Source organism: Aquila chrysaetos, chromosome 2 (assembly GCF_900496995.4).
Source record: "Aquila chrysaetos chrysaetos chromosome 2, bAquChr1.4, whole genome shotgun sequence".
In the NCBI taxonomy this organism is placed as follows: domain Eukaryota; kingdom Metazoa; phylum Chordata; class Aves; order Accipitriformes; family Accipitridae; genus Aquila; species Aquila chrysaetos.
In genome coordinates, this window is record NC_044005.1 from 43,749,878 (window position 1) to 43,763,502 (window position 13,625).

The 13,625-nt window shown below is 44.1% G+C and overlaps 1 protein-coding gene across 1 annotated transcript; it reads right to left on the reverse strand.

The window, feature by feature from the left end:
- Positions 1-1,343: 1,343 nt before the first annotated feature.
- Positions 1,344-13,111, reverse strand: VPS18 (VPS18 core subunit of CORVET and HOPS complexes). The gene is made up of 5 exons (XM_029999826.1): positions 12,948-13,111; positions 7,584-7,725; positions 7,300-7,391; positions 4,697-6,567; positions 1,344-3,964 (listed from the first exon to the last, which is right to left on the reverse strand). The coding sequence occupies exons 1-5, from the start codon at positions 13,036-13,038 to the stop codon at positions 3,236-3,238; spliced, it is 2,925 nt and encodes a 974-aa protein (XP_029855686.1). The 5' UTR covers positions 13,039-13,111; the 3' UTR covers positions 1,344-3,235.
- Between the last annotated feature and the right edge of the window lie 514 nt (positions 13,112-13,625).

The following is a 13,625-nucleotide window of genomic DNA, read 5'->3' on the forward strand; positions in this document are numbered from 1 at the left end:
TTCACCGTTGTCTCTCCCAACTTGCAGCATTTCCCCAATCCCTTGCTTGAAGTCTAGGAGAGGTGAGGTGGTAGGCACAAGTTTGCTTTAGGCCTTGCCTGCACAATTAAATTTCTTCAGCATAAATCTGGCTGCAGATATTTGTTCTGGTTACACTAGGACTGCCACCCACTCTTCTGGTTATGCTGTTCTCTAGCTGCATTAAAGTAAATGGTACAGGTTATTCACACAGACAAGGACAAGGCCCAAGGCCACATCATTTGTAACAGCTGGTACATAGTTCATTCACAGCTAAAAAAAAAACACATACAAAGCACCGTGATTTCTAAAATGTAACTTGCTGAAATTACAAGGAGAAAAGATAAAAGTGCTATTCTGAAGGCAAAGAGGAAGAGATCTTGCAGATTAGATTTATGGGAGAACAGCAAGCAGTTCACTTCCCTCCACCCCCGCAAAAACCCCTCTTACCTTTTTCACCAAGTGATATTGCAAAATTGCCAAGAAGCACAGGTGAGCGGTTATTGAAACTTTTGAAGCATGGGAAAGTTCAGAAGATATCTTTATGTAGCTTCCTGTACTACTGGCACTAGTCATTTAAATTGCTGCTGGAGACTTTGCAGGCATTTACACTCCCCACAGCCTTGACAGCAAATGACCTAAAAGATTTTTCAGTTAACAATGGTGAGGAAGCATGAGATTTGTGGTATGTGTATCTGGTGCACAAGCCTACAGCCCTCAGAGAATGTTGCATACTAGTCATTAAAAAAACAGAACAAAACAAAACACCTAGTTCTAGTTTTGTTAACTGAGACATATTAATACCCAAGACTGGAATCAGTAGGTTGTTGAGGTGCCCGCCCCTACCACTCCATCTCAGGCAAAGACTTGAGGGTTTTTATTTACTTGCAATGCCTCGGTTCACAGAGACACAAGCTTCTTCCAATATGATGGACTAGCAGATCTCCTTGGAATGATCTATAAGCAAATAATATTGCTAATCTTCAGAGCACAACAGAAACATTTAGCGATGTGACTCTTCTGTAGCACTAATAGGAAAAGAATGGAGGACTATAATAATTCTAATATACCAGGAAGCATCCTGTAAAAACCCAAAAGTAAAGAGATGGAACAAGTATTAAGAACATCTCAAAGAAAATAAGTAACTTGAAATTACTCCCTGCACACAAATGAGCTGCTACTCATGTTTCTGCTGAAGGGAAGAAAAACAGCCACTTGCCTTTGACCAGGAACTGGTTTGGGTGGCGGGCTACTGTTGCTTTATAATGACACATACCACCTTAGATATCACACTGCTTACATGAAAAGATGATGATTCAGGAGTGGCCAGTTATAACAGGTTTAATGCTGAACTTCAGAAGACATCACATTTAGTTTCCATCACAAATTCTTCTGGCAGACCCATTGACTTATTCAAGGCAAAAGGCTATCCAGAGCCAAAGAAAACTACAGCACGTGGGGTTTCTGAACCACTGCTTAATGGAACAACTGAAACAGTGGTTTCTGATAAGCCAGCAACAAACACTACCAGGTGGTAATGAGACTGCCTATCCCACAGCTCCAACAATGAAAAGAGGATTTCAAAACCTCAGGTCTTCCTACTGTCAGCTCTGTTTTTTATTACTCATGTCATTTTACACAGATAAAATTTATTCATTCCAGGCTGAAGGTCCCAACAAAAGCATGGATGTTCTTCTGCAGCTCTGAATGGTTATCAAAATTCTTAGGTCAGCTCCTTGAGGAAACCAATTTATATTCCCTTTCAGTGACGTGAAGACCCATTTCTACAATGTTACAAAGAGGGTAAGTGACTAGCAGACTGAAAAAGGTACTCAAGACAAGCTCATACATTCATGTGAAAGAACTGAAGAGGCTTTTCAGAAGACAGTATTTTCTGTTGTCTTAATTACAAGAATCACCATTTTTCATTTAGATAATTCCATTCTTCTGCCAATTACTACCTTTGTGATTCAGCCCCAAACAGCAGAACTTCATAAAAATTTCAGTTTCTTCAAAAATAGAACACGGAACTCTTGCTAAATCACTGAAGAACACTTTTTGTTCCCTCACCCACGGTGTAGTGATTGCCACCTTCTGGGAAGAATTTTCCAAATCAGAGCAATAGACGGGAGCATCGACCTGCGGCCACCTCCAGTAAGTATCAAATACAGTCAGGAAGGCAAAAGACTGCCTGGTCACAAGGTACCGGCTTCAAAAGGCAAAGCAAATTTCACACCAACAGAACCTTTCTGTAGTTTACCCTTGAGGGAACCTATGACTAGATCTCTAGTCTAGTGCTCAAGCGCAGCCTGAAGAGGACCACGGCAGGATAATACAAACAGGCTGCATTCCTGCTTGCAGAGTATCAGTTGAAACCTTACTACTGCATGTATCAGTTTTGGTCTGGGGTGAAGACAAAACCAAGACCCACTATACAAAGACAGTCATAGTAGAAATAGGATGGAGAGAGGAAGGGGTGAACAGGCTAGAAGTATTGCCAGACACAGCACCTACAGAAAATCTGAATGTATGGGCTTGTCCATAAAGCCGGTGGGAAAGAGAATTATACACCTTGAATTGCAGGCAAATGACTTAAGTGTATTATGAGACACTCCTGCTTGAGAATTATACACATTCTTATATTACATTGTGTAGAAACATGTATTTGTGTAGCGTGATGTTTACAAAATATATATGCAAGAGCATTTGTCCTTTCATGTTCTTTCCATCAATGTGGTTATAGACTCTCAGCAAAAAGGAAACAGAAGGCAATTCTAGCTTTGAAAGTGATGAATGAAGACTACACGGCTTAGTGTTCTTCACTGTTTTTCCCTTTAAGCTTGTCTTCACCAAAACAAATACCACACAACAGGGAAGACAAATCATAGGCTGTTCCCAATTCCTTCTGGACAACAAGGCACTCCATTAGCTTCACACTGAGAACCTCAGAAGAACTGCAAGCAGCAAACATCTGCTAAATATATTCCAGTAGGTTAGCTCTAACTATTGTTCAAGTTCTTAGACAGCCATAGCTGTATCTCCCCATTTTTCAAGACTAGTTCACTGTAATCCTGGTAACAAGACCCCACTACTCTTTCCTTAGAGTTCCACAGAAGCCACTGTGTTCCTGCTTCTGGAGGTTATATTCCCACCACAGAAGCTTGACAAGTTGTGAACAAAACCACTCTGGTGCACTGACAGTTACAGATTTGGAAAACTACAGCCAGCTTTGCATCTCCTCTTCATACTTTTGGGGATCAATAAAAGGCTTGTCAATAGACCGGATCATCAGCTCACCACAGTACACACATTCGGCTGCCACAATATCATCAATGTCAGCTTTGATCTGTTCCCGGCTCTGCTGCCCTTTCCCCAAGCTAATGGTATCTGCATCTTTGGGACGATGGTGGCTCTTGGAAGGCTGACTAGTAGCTGCCAGCTTCTTCTGAAGATCTTCGAGTTTTGCCTGCTTATAGGCAGGAAGGTTTGGGAAAACTGCTTGGAGGAGACAGTCATAATGAAACATGTGACCACACAGGAAAAGGTAAAAAGGGCGGTTTAGAAGTGGAAAGTCACAAGCAGCACATTTTTCCTGAGGCTCCACAGAGCCATACTTATTTCTCATTTCCTGAATGTCCTCTCGGATTCTCTTGGCACTCTGTGTGGCTTCCTCCATCTCCCTTTTCAGCTCCTCAATGTGCTTGTTGTAGTCCTCCAGGGAGTTACAGATTGCCTCCTTGAAATGGTCAATAGTGACAAAGTCTGGAAAGAATGGCAGGACGTCTTCAATCTTCAGTAGGGCACAGCTGGAGAGGCAGGCCATTGCTTTCTTGACATCCTTCTCTTCCTGAACAACATGACGAGCAATCTTCAACCAGAGCTTCTTCCGGAGTTCCTCATCATCTTCAGGGAGATCTGCACAGGACTTGGCAAGATCAACATCCACCTAGAAGTTGGACAGACAAGGAAAGTGAGTTAAGCTTCTCTCTCTGTTTATCCACCATGCAACTTCAAAGCCTGCTGTCCATTACATTAATAGAAAACTTCTACTGCTATCATTACCTAGGGCTGCACTACTGGCCTGCTTCCTGTTTACATGTCAAACATCTCTCCTCTCCACCAGTATTCCTCCCTGAAGATTTGCTTGCTACCCAGCAGAGAACAACTAAGCCCAGCACTACAATAAGGGCAAATCCATGTTACACTATCTCTGCTGGCCACACATTTCAGCAAAGACATTGCAATGCCAACAGAAAAAAATCCAACATCTCCCTGAAGGTCAGACTAAGCTGACAAAGGCATTCTTCTGTGATAATTATCACAGCCAGGAATAGGAAGTAATTAGAATCCTGAACTATAGCTGTACAAGTCTTGCATAAATGTAGATATGTTAAAGGTATTTTATGTTAGAGACTGAGCCTAAGACAGACAGTACTCCCCCTCGTACTTTCCATGCGCCTACCCTCAGTTATGGCTTGTCACAGACAGCTGTCTACTTAGAACGATTGTGAAAGCACAGAAGTATGTTAACAGAGACAGGTTTTTCTTCCTAGACTTAGCTGCACAACCCCTATACTGATGAGTCTATCCAGTTCCTCTCAATGCTCGGTTGTTCAAGATAACCTGAACAAGCTACATTCCTATATATCACAGCATGCATGCACAGACACACACATACCTGCAAGGCAAGATCCACAGCCTCCTCATATAATTCCATCACTTTGTAAATATGGACACATGCATGGTGGTGCCCGTGCTCTGCACACAGGCGCAATGCATACTTCAGGTCATAGTGGATCCTGTTTGGGTTGGTTCCTGCTTGCTCCAGGTATGATAGCAGTGAGTCTGGCCGACACAAAGCGTAAAGAGACAACAGGTAGTTGTGAATGGCTTGCTGGGTTTCCTCCAACTGATAGACACAGAACTCCATATATCTAATGGCTTCATTGATCTGCTGGGTGCTGGCACTCTGGCTATAGTTAACAAGGGCTGGAATGAGGTTCCTGGCATCCAGTCTAGAACCCATAGAAATCCAAGCATCAACTACCTTCTTGGGAATATGCTGGATGAGGACTGGAGAGAACTTGTAGAACAGCTTCTCATCTCTGTGCCTGGACAGCACATTTAGAGCTTCATCATACTCATCATGCTGGCAGTGGTGAGCTACTACACGCTCGTAGTCCTGCATGATAACTGCAAAGTAGACCATGTGCTCTGTGTCCCCATGGCTTGCCAACAGCTCATAAATAGATGCCCGGTTATTAAATAGACAGTCTTTGTTTTTAGGACTGCTCAGGAAAGTGCGAAACTTCTCGCGGATATCCAAATAGAGATTTCGCTGTGAGGGATCTCCTTCCAATATACCTAGCCAGTTCAGGTACAGCTCCGTTAACCATGTGGTCAGCAGAGTGGTCTGTGTCTTCTCGGAAGGCTTTAGGTTACTTAGCTTCTTAATCAGAAACTCCATCAGGGCCTCTTCTTGCTTGGCTTCAATGAACTTAAGGGCAATTTCCTCAAAGTAGTTCTGGGTCAGCGCATAACATTTGGCACTGTCTAGATACCTCTTGTTTTGGAAGCAGTGCTCTGCCTCTTTTGCCAGCACAATATCCAGGCACTCTGGACGGTCTTTACAATACTCTTTGGCTAAATCAAATTTGTTCATATTCATATACATCTTCCACACATCTCTAGATTCCCGCTGGACGTGGTAGCGGAACACTACTTTCTCAGTGTGGATCCATATCTGCTGGACTGTGGGATCTTTGATCATGCGTGTCAGTAAGCCAAACTTCTCCAGGAACAGATCTTGAAAAACAACCTGCCCATTCAGAGTGCATACAGCCTTCACCCGATCAGGCAGCAGCAACAGGAAGTGGAACTGGGTAAGTACAATGGATATTGGCTTGTTCACAGTTATGTCAATATCAGAAGGATAAACCCAGACCCGTTCATCACTCAAAATTGAATCAGGACGGCTATAATCCAACGTACCATATAAAACACCATTTCCCATCATCCAGGCAAAGGAGCGTGGGTTGGAGCGCAGTTTTGGGGTGTAAAAAGCTATCTCACTGAAACCAAAGTTGGCTGGAAACTCCCGGAAGCTGGGCAAATGGTCAGCATGCATAGCAAATATGGAGCTGAAGCCTTGCTGCTCTGTCCCTTCAGGCACTTTGCCAACAAACTGGAAGAGTCTCTTCCGAGTGGTGGCTATAATAAAAAATTTCCCTTCTACTCCACGTTCAATCTCCAAGCAGCAGACTGGGGCAGGTCCCGATTCCTCCTCCAGAGTGTAGACCTGTCGGAAGTACTGGTCAGGGTTAGTGCTGAAAAGGCTTCCCTCGCTGACAGAGATTTCAGCCTCATAGATCTGCCCCTGGGCTGTCCCCACCAAGATAGGCCCAGTGTTGGTCTCTGAACCAAGAAATTTGTTCCAGCCCACACTTTCAATCAAGTGGCCTTTCCAGCGGGAGAGTGCTCGCACTTTCTGAACACTTCTGTTCAGGTAAAGGCATTCACCGGTGTTCAGAGCAATCAGGAGATGAGAGCCTGCCAACAGGAGAGGGGTATGGGAAGAAAAGAACAAATTAAGACCATGCCTAAGCAAGCCAAATTCCTGAGGCTTCTAATCCTCATATTTGATAAGCTCCAATATCAACATACTTAATCCAAGACTTTCCCAGGCATTCGTAGGAACGTGGGGGATTTCCATGCTGGATTGGAATGGCAGTCCTTATGTTGCAAACTTAAATTACTAGTCCCAGATGCTTCAGCGAGAAGGTATTCTTCTGTTTCAGTAAGTGTTCTAAGGATAAACAGTTCCCAAAGTTCTCTCCTATCCCTGGCAGTTGGTGACAGATAGGAGCATCTCTTTCCAAATTTTTGTTTTGTTTGTTAAAATCAGTCAAGGCTACAGTGAGCTGCAGATGTTTTACAGTCCTTTCTAAAAATTCTTATACAAACACATACAGCACAGCGTGACAGAAAAGCTTTTCTTTTATTGGTTTTAGCAGCCTTGCTCAGAACAGCCTAATTGCACACGTTCATTTCAGAGAGTTCAAAAGCAACAATATACACACAACAAATCAGTGTTTTTCTAATAGCACAGGGGCAAATCTGTAGGCAGGGCCCCTGGGCAATGGAGTCCTGCCCACAGAAGAACCACCTGTTCTCCTTATTTACAGAACAGAAAGAGAACTCCTTCACCAGTGCTTGTTATGCACATTCAATTGCATCTGCTGCCAACCACTGTCTGTAAATATACATAGCCCATTGCCTCACCTGTGTGGTCCAAAAACATCTTGTAGACTTTGGCTTCATCTTTGCGTCCCAGCTCTACCTGATTAGGTTCATCTGGCTTCCCAAGATCAATCCTGCAAAGAGAAACCAAGAAAGCATGCTTCCAACAAAAGTTCACACAGGCATAATTGCCTACTGTTTTCCATATTGGGTTCATGGCTTCTTATCCAGTTTGTAATTGTACGTTCTCTCACAACTTAAGAAAAAAAGAGAAAAAAAAAGGCAGGGGAAAACAAGCAATAACTTCAGGTCTCTGGCAGCATTACCTGAGAAGGGTGTCCTTGCCAAGGCTCATACAGAGCTGGTTAGAGGAGACCACTAAGCTGTTAATTTTCTCTGGAGGAGCAAAATCAATCCTTTGCTTGTTAAATATTGGTGTTTCCTTCTCCAGTCGTGCATTCACATATCCTGGAGAAAGAACATGAACACTTAAAAACAAAACAAGACAAACACCCACAACAGCCCCACAGTATATCAAAATCTAACCTAAAAGACTAGAAGGATCATCGCCTGCTCCGAGTTTTACTGAAAAGGGAGTGTGCTCCATGGAGCATGAACACTGAGAGCAGCACTCACGTAGTTGTATATATAACAGGAAAGAAAAGTAGTAATACGCTTTACTGTCTTGTCACAGAACTGCAAACTTGTCACAAGCATTAATTTGAGAGCACGTAGAATTCTAGGGGAAGCCACAAAACTGTCACATAAACTCCATAAAAAGCTGAAAATGAGAGTAGAATCACAAAGTAATTTGTTTTCCTTGTTTGACAGTTTATTTCTTCAAGGCAGGAAAGAATGGCTGGTATTACATAAGACACAAAGAGGGCTCTGGTTTGACACTCCCATACAAGCTACCCAAGAGACCACTGTGGCATTCACTGAAATATATTTCTCTCTTATTCCATGTTGGAATTGAATGAGCTACCACACTTGACACCCATCATTCACAAGCTAAAGCTATTTTTAAAGTCATGTTGGGCTTTTTTGTATCCATGCAGCAGACTTCATCATTGAGAGATGTCTGTTGAATTATTTGCTGCAGGGAACACAGCTGGAGGTCACAATGATGCTTTTACCATAACCCTGTTTTACCAACCATAACACTATCCTAATTGCAACTTTCCAGTTGTTGCTGGAAGGCGTACGAACTACTTATTAGAGTCAAAACAGTAACAAAGACCTGGTGATTGCTGAATCAATACTCCAATCTTGGCATAAATTGCCTCCTGAGCAAAAACTCCTTCAGACTGGTTTACTGCTTCATGGCAAATCCCAAGATGGAGCCAGACTAACCTAATCCTCAGATCCTTTCAAAAACCATGCCTGAATTCTAAGAACTGCCCAATTAGGTTGAGGTTAGAGTTAAGGGTTGAAGTTTGACAAGACACAGCCACCTTATGGGACACGTTGCATTTTAAGCCCAACCAAGCAAACCTGACATATCAACGAACTGAAAAAGGGGAGCGTGTACAACCGGAGCAAGTTAGCTCATGCAACTAATTAAGTACTCAGCTAGCTGGTTCAGTCCCAACCAGCTTGGGAAATGTGGCGTCCATAGGAAGGCATGTTGAGGGATTATTTACGAAGGAGATCTAGGTGGGAAAGGCAGAGAGCATGGAGAAGTAAGATCTAACCTGAGGGAAGTGACATAGGCCTGGAGAAATATGTTAATAAATAAATAAAACCTAGAAATCTATTGCTTAAAAAAACCTCTTATGATCTTCAGTGCAGATGGGCAAAGCACAAGATGCGGTTCAAACTCATTCCTTTGGCTACGACAAAGGCAAAAGCCCAGCCATGGGCAAGCAGTCAACAAACTAAAACTTTTAAAGACAGGTGAACCTGTAACACCACGTGGCAGCACAGAGAAGCAGCATGACAGATTTAGTTTTCACTGAAGACGAGTAGACCTCTGCACCCAAAAACATCGGACTTGCAGAGACCATGCCATTCTATTTCTAAATGAGGACAGCACTCTATGGTCTTCCTGTGAGAAAGCAAAAAACTACAAAAGAGCTCAGATATGCCAGTGAACTTCAAAATAAGAACGCGTTCATATAAACCCAAAACCAAGTGATGATACTCATTAGCAAAATCCTGGAACGTATGTGCATCCACAAACAGATCTTATCACAAAGTTTCATCCATATCAATCCCATGAGACAAATTTTCCCAGTGACTGAATTTCCCATACGCACAAAGCCTTGCATAACCCTCTGACAAATAAAACAGAAGAGGACCTCAGTCTAACCACGCTACCTCAAGCTAGAAAGCAAGACAGATTGATACATTGCTAGATTAACCCATTTGCTTCGCTCCATGTGTGAGTGAAGGATTTCTAAAACAAGTAGATCCATGCAGCCTGGACAGGAAGATTAAAACCACAAAGAGCTATAGCAAATTAAGGCCATTCATGGCCAAAGTAGCTAACTAGGAAAATGTAAACTTAAAGAAAAAAGAAACCTGGGATTGTATCTCAGAGGAAACAGACTGCTTCCATCCTAAAGAGCATAAGTCTACGCTCTTTAGACTGGGACTAACAGCACCACTTCAAAGCACACTCAATACCTATAACCTCCCTCCAATTATCCTGAAAAACTCTAATTTCAGCCCTGTTGCTGTTGAAAAAGCCAGCATAGTAGTGAAAAGCAGCCTGCTAACACTACGAATCCTTTAATTGCCTATTTCATCAATGCCTTCTCCTTGCCTCTGCCTCACCACTAGACCAGCTGCAGGATCTTTAAAGGATTCTTGTTTTAGAGGAAAGATGCACAGGCAGGAATAGACAAAGCAACCACAATCTGAGTAGGCAGCCTTTTGCTTAGCACATTATGTTTTTTTCTTACACATTGATCCACATCTTAAACATTACCCACTTATGCAAATGCGCGTTCCTTTATTTTCAGTTAAGCAAAACAGATGTTCTACATTTCAGATTAGGGAGCTGCAATGCCACCGTTTAAATTTGCTGTTATGAACTGTGGTTCAAAACATGCAGACAAAGCTCCCAAGCTGCAGATTCATGTGATATCACAGCTAACCAATAAATATAAATACATATTTTTATATATATATATAAAAAGGAAGGATTACTCTGATGGGAAAAACCCACATGCCAATGGACCACCAAGTTACATTCATTCAGGCAATCTTGAATTTTTTTCAGATTGCCATCAGGCAAAACAAGGCTGGCTGAGACAGCAAGGAAACCCAAACACAGTAAGGAGAGGGAACAACTAGCACAACTATATGCAGGGGTGGGGGGGGTTGTGTTGGGGGTTTTTTGTTTTGTTTTAATTCAGTCATAGTTCAAGCCAGTGGACAGGCTTCCAGCATTCTAGACTCTACAGGACTGTATCCATTACTATTATAACAACTGTAGGATCATCATCACTAACATGAGGATTTTAACTAGTGTCCTTAATAGAAGGATGAACTTCTTTAACTTACAGTTCTCTATACAAAGGAGATGTCTATTTTATAAGGAGCATTCCTTTCAAACAGTCCCCTCTTCCACCTGACCCCAATGTCTGTCTTCCCTTCAGGCAAGATTCTACTGTAGCATTTCCCACCCGGATTTCTGGGCAATTCTGCATTTTTCCTTAGAGCTTTTAATCTGTTCAAAGATCTAAGCTCACCAACATCAGTCAAGTCTAGTGGGTCAAAGTAGGTCTTTTCACGCTGGAACTGCAATACTTGAAGTTTACAATGCAGCAGTACTTTAGGTTGGCAACAGAGTCACTGCTTGGTTATCTACAACTTAGAGAAACCGCACCTGCAGTTTAACAAGCATAGGGAACAACTAACTGAAACAGAGGAGTAAGTTTTAACATCTTCCAAAATTTCCAACCTAACCTTAAGGACTGTTTTCAGGAAGTTAACTATTTACTTGCATCTTTCTTCCAAAAACAATTTGCTTAAACTTCAGATTTCCCACAACTACCAGCCCAAGTTTTGTTCAAAATTACCAGGGTGGTCTGATATAAGAATAATTAAAATCCTGATTAGGCTGTGCCTTTGCAATTAAGCAGTTTCCCAAAATTCTTTTGCCAACATCAATTGTCAGCAAACAGACAGAGTTCTCAGCTGTAAGACAGCCATGACTGTAGACAGTGTTGCAGCAGTCAAGAAGAAAAGCTGAGTCCTTGAAAATTTATTTTCAGTAACACAGCTTGTCCCAACACTGTTTTGCACAACACCTATTCAGGACACTTCTTCTTTATCTAACATTACACAACAAAATAACTGTGCATGTTAAAACAAACACAGGGAACATACCTACTTCAGTACCTAGACTCAGAGTAATTCTGTCTGTGTTTATACTGGCTGTATATACACACTGTCTGTGTATTTATACTCAATAATATACATAGTATGAGAGAATTCATCAATTCTTACCACATATATAAACCACACAACCTGGTTTCCCCAAAGGTTAATGGTGGGCAACACTATCTGAGGAAAAAACTTGAAAGAATGTGTCCATGCATTTCCAAACTTGCAACTCAAAAATGCCAGCTGTGCATAGCAGCTGGTATTACCCTGACAATACTAGGAAGAACAGGATCCTCTCAGAACCTACATTTCCCTGCCACACTCAATACAATATTGTGAAGTGGCATCTAATAGGGAACAGTTATTGAACCTAATAAACCTTGAATTTATCGTGGAATATATCTGCCATTTGTTTGCTTTCTCTCGAATGAAAGAAACAACTGACTGGTCATCACACCATTACTTTGCATTGATTGTACACCTCCCTGAAGAGTACAGTATACCAAAGCTTCACAGACCTTGACAGAAAAGTTTAACTGTGATACAGATTGCTTTCTTGGTAATCTTCTTCAGCAGTAACCTTGCCATCATGAGTCAGCCTAAGGGAACCACTCTAAAAAATGAAGTCTTTGGTAAACTGCCCCTGGGTTAGGCAACTACCCCATGCAGGTACAGCTGAGCACACAGCCAGAATACTGTAACAGCCGGGTTCCTCAGAGAGGAGGAAACAAAAAACCAACAAGGAAGCAAGCTGATGAGATGATCTCGGACAACTACCACAGCTCTGAACTGAATGGTGCCGAGATGTGGTTATAATTTGTGACTACGAAGGCATGCCCCTTCATGCACACGTGTTTCCACCACACACCGCTTCACGGCACAGGGGCTATGGCCTTACGAAGCCCTCCCACAGACAACCGGCACCTCACTTTTCCTACCATGACCTGCATCACCCTTGAGCTTCACCAGGAACCGAGCGTCCCCACGCGCCAAAACACTTCACACAGCAAATAATGGAAAAACAAAGCGCAGCTGAACGTTATGCCACGAACACAGCGCTACACTTTTTCGTGGAAGCATTCTCCACAGCCTGACATGCCCTGCTCCCCACCCCGCCCCCAGCTAAGGAGCTGCCACCTCGCCTCCCCCTCTCAGCAGGAAAACCCGCAGGGGGAGGCCCCGCCGAGGGGCTAACGGTGGGAGCGGGCCTCCGGCCGGGCGGACACCGGGCTGGGAGGGACGGACACGCCACGACACGCCACGCCATGCCCAGGGCCTGGCTGTAACCACAGCGCCGCGCTGCCCCCGGGGGCCGGCCCGGGCAGAGGGGTGCGTGGGCGCCGCCGCGCACCTACCGGAGTGCGGGATGCCCACGCTGGCGCGGCTCTGCTGCACGGAGGCGGAACGGTACAGGGAATCTTCGTACTCGTCCAGAATGGAGGCCATGGCCGCCCACGGTCACCGGCACCCCAGGCCCCCGCCGGCCACTTCCGCCAACGCTCAGCTGACCCGCGTCACGTGGCCGCCCGGCGGCGCACTGCGCCTGCGCCTGGGCCCCGCCCCTCTCCCCCGGCGCGCGGGGCGGGAGGCTCCGTGAGGGAAGGGGTTGTCCCTCCTCAAAATGGCGGCGGGAGGGCCTGTGCTCTCGGCCTCGCGGCTCTTAGTTATGCCTGCAGTCGCAGCCCGGACCTTCACGTCCCTAATAATACTCTGAAGATTAGTCTTCAGAATCGGCCTATGTCCTTGCTTCCAAGTCCTGGGGTGCGTGCAGACACAGCAAGGCTTGCAGGCCCTGTGCATCCGTGTGGTGCCCGTGGCTTCTCCTCACTGCCATCCTGTCCTGTGCAGCCACGTCCGTGATAAATCACCTTATGAGCGCATCAGCGTGCTTTACCAGGGTCACCGAGTTGTGACGGTGCTGCAAACACAGTATTTTCTAGTGGTTTTACTGATGGCAACCAGGAATTGGCTGTTTGTAAATGCTCCTGTAAAAACTGCTGTGCTGTGACTCTTCCGTAGCAGAGTGGTAAAAT